Source organism: Aspergillus oryzae, chromosome 2 (genome assembly GCF_000184455.2).
Source record: "Aspergillus oryzae RIB40 DNA, chromosome 2".
Lineage (NCBI taxonomy): Eukaryota > Fungi > Ascomycota > Eurotiomycetes > Eurotiales > Aspergillaceae > Aspergillus > Aspergillus oryzae.
Window position 1 is genome coordinate 3,099,760 of NC_036436.1, and position 18,416 is coordinate 3,118,175.

The window sequence follows — 18,416 nt, forward strand, 5'->3', positions numbered from 1 at the left end:
GAAGACATTCACCATGATGACGGGGATGGCGCAACGCGCTTTAACCTTGAAACAACAATTGGAAGAGGGGCTTTTGAAGATTGCAAAAGTTAGCTGACCCGGGGATCGATCAGCCACAACAGTCCCGAGCGGAATTGGATGGAGTGCTGCTCGGAGCTCATCTCGATTTTTGGCCTGTCGGCGGAAAGATTGAGACGATCCGATACGTGGTCATGTGACTATACATCTGGCCTTCTTCTCGCACTATTTGCTGACGCGCTCGCCATTCAATGCGTGTCTTATCGAACATTAATTACTTTTTAATATAGACCATCTTTATGAGTCATTTACAGCAATGAAGAACTGTTCCATTCTTGACTCATGGAGTCATAGTAGAATGATAAGAGAGATATGTAGTACTGATCTTTAGATGAATGTGGCAGGCGGTGAGTAGTGTACTGCCGGGGTTCGATTCCCACATAATCTTTTGACTCAGAACATCGATAAAGTCTTACCCCGCGGCAGAGTTATATAAACCACTTTTGATCCACCCCCGTTCAGGGCTCTTCACTTGAGTTTGCAATACAGCAAACCATTTATTAAGAGCCATGGCCGCCGCTGCTGCTTCCGCAGCTGCGCTCGACCCGAGCAACGGCACAAAAAACACCCTCAAACTCGAAAATGTTCTATCTCCTACCCCTCCTCCCCCAGCTTTCTTTGTCCATACGGTGCTAATTGGTGGATCCCGAAATAGACCGAAAAGAGAGATACCCTTATCGCCATCGAGAAGAAATACCAGGCGCAATGGAAAGAGAACAAGGTTTTCGAGGTCGATGCTCCCTCCTTCGCGGAGGTCCCTGAGGGCTCCATGTCCGCCGCGGAGCTCCGTGAGAAGTACCCCAAGTTCTTCGGAACCATGGCTTACCCTTACATGAACGGTACCCTGCATGCAGGCCATAGTTTCACTGCCAGTAAGGTCGAGTTCATGGCTGGTGTTGCTCGCATGGATGGTAAGAGGGCTCTTTTCCCCCTGGGTTTCCACTGCACTGGTATGCCTATCAAGGCTTGCGCGGATAAGCTTTCCGATGAGGTCAAGAAATTCGGACAGAACTTCGAGGGCTACAAGGAAGACGATGAGGAGGAGGAGAAGGCCCCTGCCGCCCCCACCCAAGAAGTTAAGAACGAACAACAAGAAAAGTTCTCTGGAAAGAAGAGCAAGGCCGCCGCCAAGACCGTGAAGATGAAGTACCAGTTCCAGATCATGTTGGCGATCGGTATTCCCTTGGAGGAAATCCACAAGTTTGCCGACGCTGGTCACTGGCTGCACCACTTCCCTCCCCTGGCCATCCGTGATCTTGACAGCCTTGGTGCAAGAATTGATTGGCGCCGTCAGATGGTCACCACTGATGCGAATCCCTACTACGATGCCTTTGTGCGCTGGCAGATGAACCGTCTCCACGAATTGGGTAAGATCCAGTACGGTAGCCGGTACACTATCTATTCTCCTAAGGACGGACAGCCTTGCATGGATCACGACCGGACCAAGGGTGAAGGTGTCGGACCCCAGGAATATACCGCTATGAAGCTGAAGGTGAAGGAATGGGCCCCTCAGATTGCCGAGATCGTCAAGGGCAAGATCGAAGAGGATGCCAGCGTTTACTTTGTCCCTGCTACTCTGCGCCCAGAGACGATGTACGGTCAGACTTGCTGCTTCCTCGGCCCTAAGATCAACTATGGTATCTTCAAGGTGAAGGAGAAGGAATATTATGTTTGCACAAAGCGGGCTGCGTGGAACATGGCTTTCCAGGGCACCTTCTTTACCAGTGACAACTTCCCCAAGTCTCAGGATCAGTTGCCGCTTGTCGCGGAGGCTCCAGGATCTGCCTATGTTGGTACGCTTGTTAACGCTCCACTGTCGTTCCACACCGAAGGTGTGCGAATTCTGCCCATGGAGGGTGTTTCTGCCAGCAAGGGTACTGGTGTCGTCACTTCTGTGCCTTCTGACAGCCCTGACGATTATGCTACTTTGGCTGATCTTGCCAAGAAGCCCGATTACTATGGTATCCAGAAGGAGTGGGCCGAGCTGGAGATCTTCCCTCTTATTGAAACCCCAACTTATGGCAACCTTACTGCACCTGCCCTTGTTAAGCAGCTGAAGATCAACTCTCCTAAGGATGTCACCCAGCTGGCAAAGGCCAAGGAGTTGGCATACAGTGAAGCCTTCTACAAGGGTACTATGTGCGTTGGTGAATACAAGGGCGAGCCTGTGAGCGCTGCTAAGGACAAGATCCGTAAGTCTCTTTACGAGAGTGGTGATGCTTTCCCCTTTGCCGATCCCATGGGAGAGGTCGTCAGCAGAAGTGGAGATGACTGTGTGGTTGCGTACCTCGGTCAATGGTTCCTGAACTACGGAGAGAACGACGCCAAGTGGCAAAAAGACACGCTGAACCACGTCGTGAACACCCTCAACACATACACCAACGAGACCAAGAACGGCTTCGAGAAGAACCTTGATTGGCTCAACCGCTGGGCTTGCGCCAGAACCTATGGTTTGGGCTCTAAGCTGCCATGGGATCCTCAGTTCCTCGTCGAGAGTTTGAGTGACAGCACTGTCTACATGGCCTACTACACAATTGCCCACTTGCTGCACGGTGACCGCTACGGTGAGACCCTCGGTCCCTTGAACGTGAAGGCTGAGCAGATGATCGACGAGGTCTGGGACTATGTATTCACAAGACGCGAGCTTAGCGATGAGCTTATCTCAAAGAGCGGAATCAGCAAGGAAGCTTTGCAGCAGATGCGCAGAGAATTCGAGTACTGGTACCCATTGGATGTCAGAGTTTCCGGAAAGGACCTCATCCAGAACCACTTGACCTTCTTCCTTTACATCCACGTTGCGCTATTCCCACCGGAGTACTGGCCTCGCGGTGTTCGCGCGAACGGACACTTGCTTCTTAACGGTGAGAAGATGAGTAAGAGCACTGGTAACTTCCTCACACTGAAGGACAGTGTTGATAAGTTCGGTGCTGACGCTACCCGTATTGCGTTCGCCGATGCGGGCGATGGTATCGAGGACGCTAACTTCGATGAGACTGTTGCTAATAGTAACATTCTGAGACTGCACACCCTCAAGGAATGGGTTGAGGAGATCTCCAAGGATGAGACTCTGCGCACAGGCCCCGCTGATGCGTTCTGGGATAAGATCTTCAACAACGAGATGAATGGCTTGGTTCGTGAGGCCCGGAAGCACTACCAAAAGTAAGCTACAAGATATCATTTTCCTCCCCTGCACCCCCTGATGAACAAATATTAACATCACCGTAGCACCGACTTTAAGCTCGCCCTGAAGTCTGGTCTGTACGACCTGGTCAGTGCCCGTGATACCTACCGTGAGGCCGCAACATCAGCCGGTGTTGGAATGCACCGTGATGTGATCCTGCGCTACATCGAGCTGCAAGCCCTCATGCTGGCTGTCATTGCTCCTCACTGGGCTGAATATGTTTGGCTTGAGATCCTGAAGAAGGTTAGTGATTTTCGACATCATCGGAAGCGCATCACTAACATGCCTATAACATAGCCCGAATCTATCCACCACGCTCGTTTCCCCGAAGTTCCCGAGCAATCACCGGAGCTGACAGCCATCAGCACCTATGTCCGGGCCACTTCCTCTAGCATCACCTCTGCTGAGGCTCAGCTCGCCAAGAAGGCTTCCAAGGGCAAGAGCGCTGGCTACGACCCCCGTAAGCCCAAGAAGCTCACAATCTACGCTGCCAAGAAGTACCCCTCGTGGCAGGAGAAGTACATCGATCTGGTCCGCGAGGCCTTCGATGGTCTCAACCTCTCCATCAACGACAAGGAGCTGAACGCCAAGGTGGGCAAGATGGGTGAGATGAAGAAGGCTATGCCTTTCGTCCAGACCCTGAAGAGACGTCTTATCCAGAGCCGCGAGGAGCCAGAGACCGTCTTCAGCCGGAAGCTGCCGTTCGATGAGTTCGCCGTCCTCAAGGAGATGCTCGTCAACTTGCAGAAGACCACAGGCTGCAAGGTGATTGAGATCATCGCTGTCGATGAGGGTGGCAAGACCGGTGAGGTCGTTGGCTCCGGTGAAAAGAAGGAGGGTCTCTCCGCCGAGAACGCCGTCCCTGGTCAACCCACCTTCCAATTCACCAACATCGAAGAGAGTAACTGAAAGAGTTGATCATACATTAGATCTGCACGTGAAAGACCTATAAATTAAAAGAATATGAAGAATGCAATGGTTGTTATGACATGGTTTAATCTTCAGTCCACTCGTATAGTTCATGCTCTATTCAAATCATCACCACAAGTAACATCTCCATCTATCGAACGATTGTAAACCATCAAACAGATCTCAACACTCTAATCAACCTACCCCAAGTCAAAAAACCTTAGCATCAGCCAAAACTTCACAAAACCTAGAGTCAAATAAAAGAGAAAACATACCTCCAAAGCCCCTCCCTCAAAACCTGCTCCTCATGCGCAAACACAAGCCTAAACCATCCACTCTCCTTCCCATGTTCTTCACCCGGATGCAAGAACACCCCGGCATCCAGGAACCTCTGCGCCAGGGCAAACTCACGCTCTCGGACCGAGCGATCAGGATAAGGAAGATAAGACGAGAGGTCGATATAGATGAAGAAACCTGCATTTCTGGATGTTGTTAGCAGCGCAGATACATGTTTATCATGGTGATGTAGACTTGATAGGATAGTTTAATAGAGACGGAGAAAGGAAGAACTGTGCATTACCCTCCTTTGACGTAATTGATGCCTTCATGGTTGAGTATTGATGTGGCGATTCGGTATGTTGATGCTAGGCTTTGGCGGGATTCCTGGGTGAATTGGGTGATGAAGTCTTGGTCTTCGAGGATGGTTGCTCCGATTGTTATGGAGGCTGTTGAGGCGTTGTGGAGTCTCCTTTTTATATGTATTACATGTTAGATGGTGTTATGTAGATTGGGTAACGGAGTTGGAACCGACAGTATCGCTTTGCAAGCTTGTCGAAGGGCCGTGTTTTGTGTGATTAGGAAGCCGAGGTGGAGGCCTCCGGCTGCGAAGTCCTGATTATCTTGTTAGTTTGGGTTAATAGGTAGGATTATATTGGTTCAGTGGAGAATGGCTTACCTTGCTGAATCCATAGAGCAAGTGAACGAGATCAGGATCGATCAGATCAGGTGTACTGATAGATAAGACCGAAGTGAAAGGGACAGCATTCGGGTCTCCCGAGTCAAAGACACAGGATGCGTATACTTCGTCACTGATGAGATGGAGTTTGTGTTTATTACAGAACCGGAGAATTTCCTTCAGTGTTTCTGCTGGGTAACAGCGTCCTGTTGCCGGTTACTACTCTGTTCAGGGCCTTAAATACCATGCACCTCATTATAGTATCGTGATGATTTTCACAGATGATACTTACCTACAGGGTTATGCGGGTTCACGATCAATACGGCTCGAACCTTGGTCCCATTCTCTTCTGCACGTTTAAGCGCTGCCTCGTACTTGTCTACCACGGCAGGGGTAAATGCCTCCTCGGGATCCGTGTCTGCGTACACGATCTGCACGTCTGCTTCGACCCCGTAATCGAGTTCAAAGCGTCCATAGACCGGTCTACTGACTAGGATACCATCTGTGGGCTCTGCCAATGTGAAGCTGAGCATGCTCCCGATGGCAGTGATGCCGCTAGCGACAATGACTGTCTCTGGCTCAATCGGCGAAAGTGGTTTCAGAATGTTGTTGAGATGGGAGGCCACTGCCTTTGGTAGACGGTTGGGTGTTGAGGAGCTTGATCCATAGCCAACGGAGTCCTCGGTAAATGTGACCTGTGTAGGCACGATTGAAGGTAAACTTGGGCATTCGGGGATATAGATGAGTAGTTCCAGTAGAGTTTAGGGTTATTGACCTTGTTGTTTATGTATTTTGCTATCTCACTCCGCATTGGGATCTATCTTCTTGTTAGTATAGTTATGTAAGTATGTTTAGAAAAGGATCTGCATACATGCTCTGCCATGCCAAATGAGATAAGCCCCGCGGGGTTGCTTTCCTTGTTGTATGTATGTGGAGGGGCATATCGCCAGGGTATTTTTGGCAATTCGGCCTTTTTGATGCCGCGGGAGGAGAGCATTTTTGTTTTGAAGTATATCTAGTAGGAAATATAAGCACTGTTCTTATTAAATAGAGGAGAATAGAAGGGACATAAACAATTGAATTTCTGCTCTAAGGACCTTGGGTGCTGTTAGTTATACAGACGATCTGCCATTATGTCAGCGGATTTTGAGCTATTTAGGGTTTCGTGATGCAGATGATTTGCAGTAAGAGTTTCCCGATATATACTTGGGTATATTTCTGTAATATCATGGGACTTATGGCGAAAGCATGGAATACTTGTTACTAATTCAATAAAAAATATCATTTTTTGCGTTTGTCGGAGACATTTGCTCTCCGGAACACTTGTTAGACAAGATAATTATGGCTGAAGTACTTTGACATGAAGCTTTTAGAGAGTGCTTAGTTCTGCTTGTCGACTATACTATGACTGTACAATGCGATTACTGGTGAGAATAGGCCTACGGGTCTTGTCTAGGAATACCATTGTACGTTGCTTTTCAGTCAAGCCTCGACTCTCTGGAATATAGCTTTGATACTCCCGCTGGGACAAGGGTAAACCCTATAGTCAGAACTCACAGAATTAGAACCCAGAATGTTGGTATGTAAAACCAAACTTTAAAACATGCAGAAGGTAATTATTATCACAGTCAATGGTGATAATCTAAAAAGTACAACTTTAGAGACGCAAAGTTTTTTGATCAACTTAGTTCTCTATAGCATTTCTCAAGGATATTCTATAGCCAACAGACAGAAAGCAAGACCCTCAGCTTCATTCGCTTGGGCTCTAATGCCAAAGTCATCGCTACCCCATGCAACCGATTTAGCTGGGGTTCGATTCTAGAGCACCAAAGGTAAGTTCTCCAGTTTCTAGGATCCAAGGGATGCTGGAACTCACACAATCGTAGTTCAACCTAGCTGATGTGATCCACTCCTCCAGGATTGCTTTGGCACAGGCCGCCGCCGTTGCTGCAGCATATTGCTCCCACTCTTCGCTAACATGGCCATCAGCGTGATCACCGACACCCTTCACAATCATACATGGGAGATTGTCCCACACACCAACAGCTATCGTTTCAAAAGCAATGACATTTTCCAATTGTGCGATTTCATCACGGTCCTCGGCATAATCCATGACAATCTCTTCGGAAGCAAAGTTTCCAAAATGTAGAACAGGCTTATTGTCACTGGTTTCAGCTTTCGGTGGATTGCGCGGTAGGAGAAGGTTCAGATCGCAGCCCTGATCCACACACGGTATGCCCGCTGTCTTTCTCAGAAACTCACAGGCTCGTTGCTCGAGCTTCTCACGTCTCATTTCTAATTTTGCTACAAACTCCCTGATATGCCCATTCGGCCTCATACAGCTATCCCCTGAAGCATCAGTCCACTGAAAACCAAACGGATACTGCTTTCCAAGATCGTATCGTATGACATCTCTGCTGATGACAACATCACCAAGGCTGATTTTTTGTCCATCTGGTCTCTTTGGTACTGCACCACATACCCCGACGAGTAGGGCAAGCTTAATCCTCTTGAAGCGCTCTTTTAAGCGGTGAGATTCGCCAGCAGAGTAGACTATACCCATACCAGGCAAGCGTGCAAGGACAACATTGTGGCCGGCGATCCGACCCATGATATAATCATATTTCTGGGGGTTGGTAATTTGGTCTTGGGCATGTCTATCTGTACTTCCAGACTTGTAGGTCTCGTCGAATATAGAACAGACTGCATTGGATTCTTGTAGCGAGGCGCATATGATGCAGATTTCGATGTTGTCTGGGTTTGGACAAGGGGGTAACATCTTGAGATAGTTGCCAGGTTTTTAAAGGGCAATTCGAGTACAGAGGCAGAGATCCCTTCTTTGCTATGGCCTAGTATGGAATGAGAGGTATGTCAGGCATCAGTGGTCACCCAATTCCAGGAGGGGCAGATCCACGTTGACTATGCATATAACTGGCCAACAATCGATGGCCTACAGACATACATACATGCATACCTTAAATAGATACATTAAATACCTGGCGAATATAAAGCCTTCACAACATGACAGCTATATTCAACCTTGTCACTAACCCAACCTACATATGTACTTATCAAAATCTGAACAATATCTATATCTCCACTCGGATGAGCACAGTGTCAGCTACATCTAACAGTATCCAGTAAACTCTATACCTCAATAACTCCATCACCCTTTTTCTCTCAACTAACTCATCCCTCAAACCCTAACCTCGTATACTGATGTCCCAATTTATCCATCGGCAGATTCCCAATCTGCGGAGTCTCATGGGAAGAAGCCACCTTCTCATCTGCCCAGTCCTCATGGTCCTTGAAAAAGCCCACGAATTTAAGAATCTTAACTAGCAATCCGGGATCTTGGGGTGGTTTCTTCGTTCTAACAGATATATCACATTAGCAACCTCATAAACACATCCATGAAACAGGGAGGCCAAAGGAACAAGACGAGACAAAAATAGAGAGATAAAGAAACAAAACATACCTCCCCACCCAAGCCCTCCACCCCGCAAACGTACTAACCCTCCCCACAGCATGCACGAGCAACAAATACACAATGATAGCGCTCGGCCTCGTACAATGTCCGATGGCGATCAACGCACCCCCGAAGACCGCCTCCGCGTATACGAAAGGCGAATTGACGTTCTTAGAAAAGGACAGACTGGGTCCCATCGTTCCGAAGAGAAAGATTATGATGCGGGTGTAGATAAAGCTGTGAAGAGGTACGATGGCGTCGTGGTAGTCGATTGGGTTTTGGGTGGTGTATGCTACGAGGATCTGGTACATGCGGAGGATGTTACCGCCTTGGTAGGCTGGTCCTGTTTTTTTGTCTTTCTAGTTTTTGTCTGTGGAGAGGGTATTGAATAGGGTGGGTAGGGCTTACGTGTGTGTGGTGGATAGCCGTTTGGGAGTCGTTTGACTAGGCTTAGGGAGGTGAGGGACTGGACGTAGCAGGCTAGTACTGCTAGAAGCGTACAGTTGAAGTTGCAGTAGTAGAGGGTTAGTTCGGTTATGCCGGCGAGGACGTGCCATGGGAGGTCTGAGGTTGTTAGTTCTATGACATGGGTTTTGTATGTGCAGAGGGGAATGGTACGTTTGTGGTGACCCCGGTATGATTTGCCCCGATTGACGGAAAAATATATAAAAAATATGATGTATAGGCCTATGATGACAGCGTCTGAGTCATTGGTGTGAATGCGTGTGGTGGCTTTCATGGTGGGTGACTTTTTCAACATTGTCTGTCACGGCTTGCCATAGGTTGGTCTCTTGAAGAGAGAAAACTGGTTGAGAACTATTGAGATGCTTGAATCTATCAACCTAATTGTGGGAGAAGACATCGCTCAGGGTTCACAGCTCCAGGCCTATTTATATTGTGCTATTGTATACCCCCGTGGGTCTTACGTGCTTGGATGTAACCTGGTCTTCTAGTTAGCTGAGCTGAGTACTATCCCGATATCCTCGGTGGTTATACTTAGTGCATGTACTTTGTACACAGATCCACCTTTTCAAAAGCGTCGTGTGATCCTTTTCCCTGACATATAACTGTCAAATCAATTAATAAATAGGTACATGCTACGCGAGACGATATATTATCTCATCTTCTAACTAAAGTTCGAATACTTATATGGTATTATATATTACTCTTTGATATAGGGCCATGTTCAAAGGATCTCCAGTAACCAAATTGATAGGGTTTAGCGGCCGCCCTTAGTGCCGGGGAGGAAGTTCCAAAGCGAGGATGCCCGACAGATCACGCGAGGTAGCATATCTGATGCTATTCGGGGTATATTTACGTCATAGAAACTGGACAACGACCTGTTTGGGGAAGGTCGATAAACTGCTAGATCATGATATTGATCAACGCACGTTCAGTCTCATTGTGGAGTATAGATGTTCAAATTCACGTGGCATTGTATGGACCACAGGAGTGAAGGCGACTCTTACAGAATTCTATCAGAAGCTTGCAGGTACGTTCAATTCGTCATTAATCTTGTTTCATTGAAATAACATACTCATCAAGTCCGTAGCGTAGCGCCAAGAGAAGAACGGGTTTTAGAGACACATCACACTCGTCATAAGTACGATTAAGATTCATGAAATAGTAATTCTCCCTTATCACAATTACCATGGTACTGCCGTTTATGCAGACACCGCGGCCTCAGTTGCCTTCTTAAGACGTTCACCGAGGTCTGCATTCACCTTTGCAAAGAGTTCTACATCAACGTCAGTAAATGGAGCGATTACATATAGGAAAGATGTTCACATACCATAGACCGCATTGCGCAGCTGAGGAGAGCGGACATTCTTAATATGGCCTGAGAGGTTCGCAATCGTTCTGTCCTGGTGACCGGGCTCCCTGCCGATCACTTCCCAGAGAGCGGCGGGTTGGACGAAGTCATCATCGGTAATATGGCTCTGGAAATTAGTCACCTCTCCCACCCATTTCTCGTGCTCGGTCAGTCCGCTCAGCCGGGCAGCTCCCGAGTTCTTCACCTCTTGGTAGAACTTGGTAGGCTGCAAGGACGAGCCAACGTAGTTGGGGTCACCGCCGTAGTTGTCGTCGAACCGCATGGCGCCATCTCTCTGGTAAGGGCAGTAGACAGGTGCCTTGGCCGCGTTCGTTGGGAGCTGTTGGTAGTTGACTCCGAGACGATACCGGGCCGCATCGGGGTAAGCGAACATACGGGCTTGGAGCACTGGTAAAGGTTAGTCAAGCGGGACATATTTTGGTGAAGAAGTAACCTACTTGGATCAGCCGAAGGTGCAATACCGGGCACCATTGTGGATGGGGAGAAGGCCGCCTGCTCAATATCGGTGAAGTAGTTCTTGGGCTATATCGAGAACGAATTAGTATCGTGTACTTAGATCATTGCCTAAGTTGGGTGGTATTGTTGAGGCATACATTGCGGTTCATGGTCAATTTTCCAATTTGTCTCAGCGGGTAGTCCTTGTGAGACCAAACTTTGGTCATGTCAAAGATGTTCCAACGGTATTTCTCCGCGTCGGCCGGGTCCATAACCTGGACGTAGACGTTCCACACGGGGTAGTCACCCTTCTCGATGGCCTCGAACATATCCCGAATAAGATAATCGGGGTCTTCGCCTGCGATCTTGAGGGATTCCTCGGCGGTCATGTTCTTGACGCCCTGGGCGGTCTTGATGTGGAACTTGACATATTTGAATGATCCGTCCTATTGACTTGCATGTTAGCCACGTTGGCCATCTAGTGGAATGCAGAGAGTATTGGCATATTACCTCTTTAGTGAGCTTGTAAGTATGTCCACTGTAGGCATTCATGTGGCGGATAGACTTCGGTGTTCCACGATCACTGAAGAGGTGGAGAAGCTCATGGATACCTTCGGGGTTGCCGACGTGGAAGCTAAGAGTATTAATACAGGAGTTATTATACGCTTGAACCAATTGTACTTACTCCCAGAACTATAGAAGCAGTCAAAGTTAGCACTAAATCAAACTACCACTAGCCGAAAAGCAACCACGTGCGTTACTCACCATATTTGCATCCGGAAGATGAGTTGTAGGGTGTCTCTTATGCGAACGGTTCAGGGAAGGGAACTTAATCGGATCGCGAACGAAAAAGACCGGCTGCAACCAAATCAGTAATGTTATACACTTGATACTGAAAAAATTCTGACCGTGTTGTTGAAGACCCAGTCCAAGTTACCCTCATCCGTGTAGATCTTCATGGCCCATCCGTGAACATCGCGAGTGGTATCTGCCGAACCGGCTTCAGGTCCAACTGTAGATACTCGAAGAAGGACGGGAGACTTCTTGCCAGCTTTGCTCAAGAAGCTAGCTGAAGTAATATCGGAACAATCGCTAGTGGCTTCGAACTCTCCATATGCGCTGTTTTGGGGTGTGTAAGTTTGGATTGTTTATGTTGGTGTGCGATATATATAGTTTCATCACTTACCCCGCCGCCTTGGCGTGGACCACTCTAAGAACATGTTAGTAAGTATACGAGATAGATAAGCTTTGGTATGCATGGATTGAAGGGGTGCTTACCGCTCGGGAATTCTCTCACGAGAGAAATGGGCGAGAGTCTCAATGAGTTGTGTATCTTGGAGCAAAGAAAGTCCGCCACCAGAGTTGTTCCGCAGTTGAACGGTAGTGCTGTTGCTAGCAAAAGGGCAACCTACTTCAGTTAGTGGATCTCAATGCTCTCTAGAACTAGATTTTCAATTGGATCATCACCTTCTGCCAGAGTATAGTAGCGTTCAGCCATATTGAAGTTGGTATCTGCAGTCAATGGATCTAGGTATAGTAGTAAAGTAGAATGGATGTATCCTTTCACAATGGCCAGGAGGAGGGGTTGACCGAGCTATATAGCCTGGAATCTTCGTGACATCCCACTATTAACTACGCAATATGGTAGTTGTTCCTGTTTCGGTTTGTCCATTGAAGGCTCTACCAATTACGAACTACATGGAGTAATATGCGTAAGTTTCTGCGTTGTCCATGCAGAGGCATCTGCAGTAGTCTCGATTCTGAGTACCACCACAGCAAGACGTTGATTCCACTCCCGAGCATCCCATTGGCTTTAATTGGTGATATATATGCAAAAGTCCGGTTGGAGATGGGGGTGGTGCCGTCATTCGAAGCTCTGAGTTCGGGCGAGTACCCACGGGAAACCCTAACTGCGGGTTGCTGATGCGAGGATGAGTGATGCGCACAGCCATGCACGCATTCTAGACTGGGGCTCCCTTCGTGTCCGATCAGAGAAACCCCTCACTACTGAACAGCATTCCTAATCCTGGGGATCTCATTGGAAGCTGTTTTAGTTCTGTCATGTTGATTAATTGTGGTTGAGATGGAGATGCAACCTGGGAGGGTCCGACCTTACCGAATGTAGTAGTACTACTGACCCAATCAATTCCATGTCACTTGGCGTCTTTGGTACATGACGTCCTGCACTTTCATAAGGATTGTAAGTGCTTTGATAAGTCATTACTGTCGCTTTTATAACCATTAAGTGTCCTATGTCCCTGGTTGCTTCCTTCAGTGGCACCGTCTTGATCTGAAGAGCAAGTTTTACATACTTCAAAGTCTTCTTGAAAGGAACAAAAGCATATACAACCCTAACATATTGTTTTACGTACCAAAATCCACCATGTCTGAAGGTTAGTTAAGCCTTGCCAAGTCTGACTGTCTGCTAGACTGATTGATGGCCCGCAGACTCGCATCCACAGCACCACCGGGGTTTCTTCGATCGGATACTCCACCCGGAACAGCATCACGAAGACCAGGAACAACACCGCGGCCAACATGACTCTCAGGACCCCGAGTCCCACAAAAAGGAGAGCGAAATAGATAAAATCAAGGAGGACATCAAGGAAGATCAGGAAGAGGTAGCGGAGGGCGATACTTACGCAGGCTTGATGTGAATACTTTATGACTAGCACCAGTTTCTGTTATTGTTCACAAGGGATGGGATCACTGTTACTCAATTAGGGAGTTTTATATGTTATGAGTAATGAATTAAATAAGGATATTGGATTACCGAAAAGAATTCGTTTTGGCTAATGGCAATCTCGGTATAATATGCATCATTTGAATAGGAGACATCTATATGTTAACTGAATAATAGTACAGTAGTGGATCTTTTCCCCACAATGAATACCCGGTCAAAACACCAATCGCTATGCTAGATACTGTACAGATGTTCAAAAAAGTCTGGAAAGAAACTATAACAGTAACCCCGTAGCAGCCGTAAAACATTGCTGTACGGCCGATCAGACTTTAGATGAGTGATGGGCACGCTTCTTCTGCCCGATACTTTGTCGCCCTCGTGCTCCTTTCTTACGTTTCTCCACAGCCTGCTTCTCTGCAACGTACTTCCAGCATTCAATGGGACGCCGCACCCCAACATGTCGACCGTTCGGAGTGAATATCTCAACCTGCGGTAACGACCTGGCGGACTCGCCGTCTGTGGATTTGGCACGGATCTGCGCCGTGAGCTCGACCCAACCGCATCCCTCAATGAGTATATCTGCCGACATCACTTTGTATGGCAGGGGAGGGGGTTTTATACCCTTATCTTCCACTGCCTTCGCGATCGTCGTCGGTAGGTGCGACTGGGTCACGTCCCATTTGAGGTCAAAGATTCCCGCGGAAGTAATTTGACTGCCGATACCTTCTATCATGATATTCTCTCCTGGGTAAGGACGCTGTTCAGCCTGCATTTCAACGGCCTTCTCAGTCTTCGTGACATGGGCCTCGATCGGGATAAAGCAGGCTGCCATTAGTACATCGTCAGGGTTCACCGACGTGATTCGTACAAGGCCTCCACCTAAAAGCAGCGATTGGCCTGACTTTATAGTATACCGTTCTGGTTTTCTCCGTTTAGTCATGATCGTGTCTCGTTTGTGTTCGTCACGGACGTAGTCTGCTAGGTCGCCCCGATCCATCCCAGGCAAATCGATCATTTCACCACAGCCGCGGCCAAAGGGTATGCGAATCGGCGAAACGGTAGTTCCTGGCAGCGACGAAACAACCGGCAGGATAGGATAAAGGTCTTCCTGGGGGGCAGGTGGTAAAAGGCCGTCAGAGTCAACCGCGGTGGCGTCGCGTGGGCTGATATCCGACTCTGCTTGGCGACGCTCAACCAGTTCAGCAATTTTCTCAAGGTTCTTAGAATCCTTGGGAAAGCAAGCCTCTATGAAACTACTCTTCCCGACATTAGCCTTGCCCACTACCCACACACCACCGCCGTGGTTCTTGATTTCCTCCTTGACTTTTTTGGTCCACCAGCCTCGGTGAGCGCTTATCATATGCACATTGCCCAGACGGAAATTCTCGGTCGACTTAGCAAGTGCCTCTCGGAGAACCGAGCGGACATATTCCATCTTCGAGTCTACCTGTTCCTTGGTAGGAGCTAAGAGATCAGAGCGTGTTATGATGAAGCTGATAGTAGGTAATTTCTTTCCTCCTCGGTATTTCTCAGTCGAAGCTCGCCGGTTGCGCGACCGCTGTTCTTCGATGGAAAGTGCCTCGTATATATTGTCGACAAGAGACATAGGGAAATCTGCTGCGTCAATTACGTGGTAGATTCTGTTGTATTTGTATGGTGACTCGTCAAGGTATGCCCCAATGGAGTATATCGTAGGTGAGATTGCAGGAACCGCTTTGTTATGGTGTACGAGATCGTGGCATCTATCGCAAACCTGCACAGGGGGTCGAGACTTTTCAATGTACTCTTTAGCAGTGGCTGCAGCATTCTCAAGTAAAGCGCCATCTAAATCGTATTATTAGTACCATTCCCTAAGGAAAGAAGATAAACACCACATACGGATAGGTTTAGGAGCGGCCGCTTCTTCCTCCGACTCCTTGATCAGTTGCTGAATTGTGCCTGCTGCCTTTTCTCCTTCTGTTTTAAGATCCGCTACCTCCCCGGTCTCTCCATCCTGCACGCCAGTTGCTCGTTCTGTCTCCGACAAGAGCTTTCGTGTTTGCTTCCTGGTTTTGCTGTAGTATCCTGGTTCGCCGGGCTCGATGGTTTGCGCGTATGCACCACATCCTGGACAACAGACTGGTAGGACGCGTTCAGTAAGCTCCGATGATTTCGCACTTAATGAAGGACCCGAGGATAGGAGGCGTCGCTGTGGTTCGTTGATTAGGCCGTTTGCATTCCGAACGGGCAGCACCCGCGGCTGCTGAAAAAAGCTCCGTGAGAACTGCGCTCCAGGAAGCTGCCGTAACTGGCACGGAGAGCGGTATTTTAATCGATGTGTTCTTGGGAGTATGCGCCCAAGATATAGCGACATGACGGTAAGAATTTTCCACGTTGGATAGATCGGAGGTAATATGCGACAGAGATTAAAGCTCGAGCTGATAGCGCTGATAGCGGCGGTAACCCGCTCCGATTTCCGTACCAAGTCCCGTGGCAAACCATGGAAATTCTACGAACAATAACATAAAATTCCATAGAAATGAATGTTACGATTGAAGAAAACATCATCGTAGTTGTAGTTGAATTATTTACAAGTAACAAACTATCCATATCCTTGTAACACCCGCAGTTTTTAAGACGCTGCAACAGAAAAAACAAAAACTCAAAAGAACATCCTGCCCATTTAAGCCTTTGCCTTGCCTTTCCCTTCGGTCTCATCATTTTGGTCGATTTCCTCTTCCTCGGAATCGCTCATAAACTCATCGTCATCATCAAATCCAATGAACTTCCGCGGGACTGCAGACTTGGGAGCCGGCTCTGATGGGCCCGGCGCATCCTTCATCTCCTGCTCGTCTTCGCTCTCTTCATCCGACGCAGAAGCAGAATCCTGTGCACTTCCTTCACTAGCACTCGTACTAGACCCGCCCAAGATATTATCACGTATAGCATCATAAAGATTGTCCGTCCACATGCCATCCTTCATCGCCGCAAGAACAGCCTCCCTAGCCTTCTCGCTCATCTCCTCTTTATCTTCCATCCACTGGCCGTCAATCTTCTGCTTGCCGCCGCCATTCTTCAGTTCCTCCTCGCGTTTCTCTGCAGCCTCCACAACAGCCTGCCACCTCCGTCGGCGCTCCTCCTTCTCTTTACGGTCCATTTCCGGCTTGACTGCAAGATATTCGGCGAGCGCTTTGGCTTCATTGACAGTACGGATACGGCGACCATCGAGATTGCGACTGGAGCCGTTATCGTCTCCCTGGTTGCGCTTTCTCTTGCTTGACATGCGCCCACCAGCAGCACGAAGCTGGGAACCGAAACCACCCTTTCCTCCGCATAGGGGTACCGAAAGGCGGAGGGGAAGGAGGTTTGATGTCGCAGTGAGTTCGCCATTAGGAGCAACGAGATGTGAGATTGGAAGGTCTGACGAAGGGAGTATTTGTTTGTTGTTTGTCGTGGTCAAGATGAGTGAGAGGAGGGGTACGGATGACGGAATATATGAGGACACCTTCTCGGTGAGATCTGAGATAGACGAGGTCGATGGGAGGGAGAATGAGAGGGTCGAGGGTAGAGAGAGACCGGGGAATGTTGAAAGGAGAACGTTCACGTTTTGCGGAGCCATATTTGCGAGTTTTAAGTTTTCCGATCACTAAATATTTTGTTGTGGGTGTCAAGGTAGGTTAAGGCCGCAGAGTCGCGACTATGGTCTGCTGTGATATATCTCGAGAGTGATGAGAGGCGACAAATGAGGTGGACTTGATAAGAGGAAGATCGCGTCGACGCCTCAGGCAGTAACAATCACACGCCGATCACATGGCGATAAAGACGGAAGTGACTAAGCCAGTCTGATTAGGGCGGTAACCCTAGCATGCGCTTCCGAAAGAGGAATCACGCACTTTTAACTTAACCGCCAGTCGCTCCACTCGATCCCATTCATCATTTAAACCAACCACCACCCTCTTCGCGTTGTTAGAGCGATTCCCCGAAGAGCGCCAGGAACTCGCAACAATGTAAGTTTACAAGTCAATGTTCATAATTGATAAAGCAATGCAAAGCTAACAACTCTTCAGGCTTATCCCTAAGGACGACCGCAAGAAGATCCACGAGTACCTCTTCCGCGGTATGTGAACGACGCCTCCAGTCCCTTGTCGCATTGACCGGACCAATCCACCTCGATCTTTGAAGACCACTGTCGCTGACTGATTACCTGAACAGAGGGTGTGCTCGTGGCCAAGAAGGACTTCGAGTCCAAGCATGCCGACATTGACACCAAGAACCTCTACGTGATCAAGGCCCTCCAGTCCCTCAACTCCCGCGGCTATGTCAAGACCCAGTTCTCGTGGCAGTACTACTACTACACCCTCACCCCCGAGGTATGTTTGCGACCGTTCAATTGCTGGTTTTGATAATGAGGAAGGGTTGTCTAACTTGTTGCTTTCTAGGGTCTTGACTACCTCCGTGAGTGGCTCCACCTCCCCGCTGAGGTTGTCCCTGCCACCCACATCAAGCAGCAGCGTTCCCACGCTCCCCCCCGTGGTATGATGGGTGGTGAGGAGCGTGAGCGCCGTGGTCCCCGCCCTACCCGTGAGGGTGGCTACCGCCGCCGCGACCAGGAGAAGGAGGGTGGTGCTCCCGGCGAGTTCGCCCCTAACTTCCGTGGTGGATTCGGCCGTGGCCGTGGTGCTCCCTCTTCTTAAAGGGATGTCGACCGGTCTTCCTAGGGTTTGGATGGTAGCGTGAGTGGCTTGAGTAGAATTTGGAATAAGTTCGAAAAGGCTGCTGCGCCCATCCTAAAAAAATTATGCATTGGTGCTGTATCGATATTACGACATAGCTAGAGTCAATGTCATGATTTTAATGACTCAACATTTGAATTCGCGTAGTACATTTGAATTA

The 18,416-nt window shown here is 48.5% G+C and overlaps 8 protein-coding genes across 8 annotated transcripts; 2 read left to right on the plus strand and 6 right to left on the minus strand.

Annotated features, from left to right (window-relative positions):
* Window positions 1-13: 13 nt before the first annotated feature.
* Window positions 14-4,168, plus strand: AO090003000376 (leucine--tRNA ligase CDC60; the record flags this gene model as incomplete). The annotated part of the gene is made up of 4 exons (XM_023234863.1): window positions 14-88; window positions 734-3,237; window positions 3,304-3,502; window positions 3,557-4,168. 4 exons carry the CDS (start codon window positions 14-16, stop codon window positions 4,166-4,168), a joined length of 3,390 nt encoding a protein of 1,129 aa, XP_023089939.1.
* A 210-nt stretch (window positions 4,169-4,378) lies between these two features.
* On the minus strand, window positions 4,379-6,120 carry AO090003000377 (uncharacterized protein; the record flags this gene model as incomplete). Its single annotated transcript, XM_023234864.1, has 9 exons — window positions 4,379-4,415; window positions 4,444-4,650; window positions 4,749-4,916; window positions 4,965-5,067; window positions 5,124-5,127; window positions 5,180-5,300; window positions 5,368-5,374; window positions 5,416-5,818; window positions 5,995-6,120. 9 exons carry the CDS (start codon window positions 6,118-6,120, stop codon window positions 4,379-4,381), a joined length of 1,176 nt encoding a protein of 391 aa, XP_023089940.1.
* Window positions 6,121-6,838: 718 nt separating this feature from the next.
* On the minus strand, window positions 6,839-7,902 carry AO090003000378 (5'-methylthioadenosine/S-adenosylhomocysteine nucleosidase family protein; the record flags this gene model as incomplete). The annotated part of the gene is made up of 2 exons (XM_023234865.1): window positions 6,839-6,928; window positions 7,000-7,902. 2 exons carry the CDS (start codon window positions 7,900-7,902, stop codon window positions 6,839-6,841), a joined length of 993 nt encoding a protein of 330 aa, XP_023089941.1.
* A 410-nt stretch (window positions 7,903-8,312) lies between these two features.
* Window positions 8,313-9,352, minus strand: AO090003000379 (uncharacterized protein; the record flags this gene model as incomplete). The annotated part of the gene is made up of 3 exons (XM_023234866.1): window positions 8,313-8,496; window positions 8,602-8,935; window positions 9,001-9,352. The coding sequence occupies 3 exons, from the start codon at window positions 9,350-9,352 to the stop codon at window positions 8,313-8,315; spliced, it is 870 nt and encodes a 289-aa protein (XP_023089942.1).
* A 904-nt stretch (window positions 9,353-10,256) lies between these two features.
* On the minus strand, window positions 10,257-12,359 carry AO090003000380 (catalase; the record flags this gene model as incomplete). Its single annotated transcript, XM_023234867.1, has 10 exons — window positions 10,257-10,330; window positions 10,385-10,813; window positions 10,864-10,948; window positions 11,020-11,307; window positions 11,372-11,541; window positions 11,593-11,719; window positions 11,770-11,980; window positions 12,048-12,071; window positions 12,140-12,269; window positions 12,329-12,359. The coding sequence occupies 10 exons, from the start codon at window positions 12,357-12,359 to the stop codon at window positions 10,257-10,259; spliced, it is 1,569 nt and encodes a 522-aa protein (XP_023089943.1).
* Window positions 12,360-13,866: 1,507 nt separating this feature from the next.
* On the minus strand, window positions 13,867-15,897 carry AO090003000381 (uncharacterized protein; the record flags this gene model as incomplete). The annotated part of the gene is made up of 2 exons (XM_001819515.1): window positions 13,867-15,368; window positions 15,423-15,897. 2 exons carry the CDS (start codon window positions 15,895-15,897, stop codon window positions 13,867-13,869), a joined length of 1,977 nt encoding a protein of 658 aa, XP_001819567.1.
* Window positions 15,898-16,206: 309 nt separating this feature from the next.
* Window positions 16,207-17,142, minus strand: AO090003000382 (telomere maintenance SDE2 family protein; the record flags this gene model as incomplete). The annotated part of the gene is made up of 1 exon (XM_001819516.3): window positions 16,207-17,142. One exon carries the CDS (start codon window positions 17,140-17,142, stop codon window positions 16,207-16,209), a length of 936 nt encoding a protein of 311 aa, XP_001819568.1.
* Window positions 17,143-17,333: 191 nt separating this feature from the next.
* On the plus strand, window positions 17,334-18,217 carry AO090003000383 (40S ribosomal protein eS10; the record flags this gene model as incomplete). Its single annotated transcript, XM_023234868.1, has 5 exons — window positions 17,334-17,351; window positions 17,406-17,530; window positions 17,591-17,640; window positions 17,736-17,893; window positions 17,963-18,217. The coding sequence occupies 5 exons, from the start codon at window positions 17,334-17,336 to the stop codon at window positions 18,215-18,217; spliced, it is 606 nt and encodes a 201-aa protein (XP_023089944.1).
* Window positions 18,218-18,416: the final 199 nt, after the last annotated feature.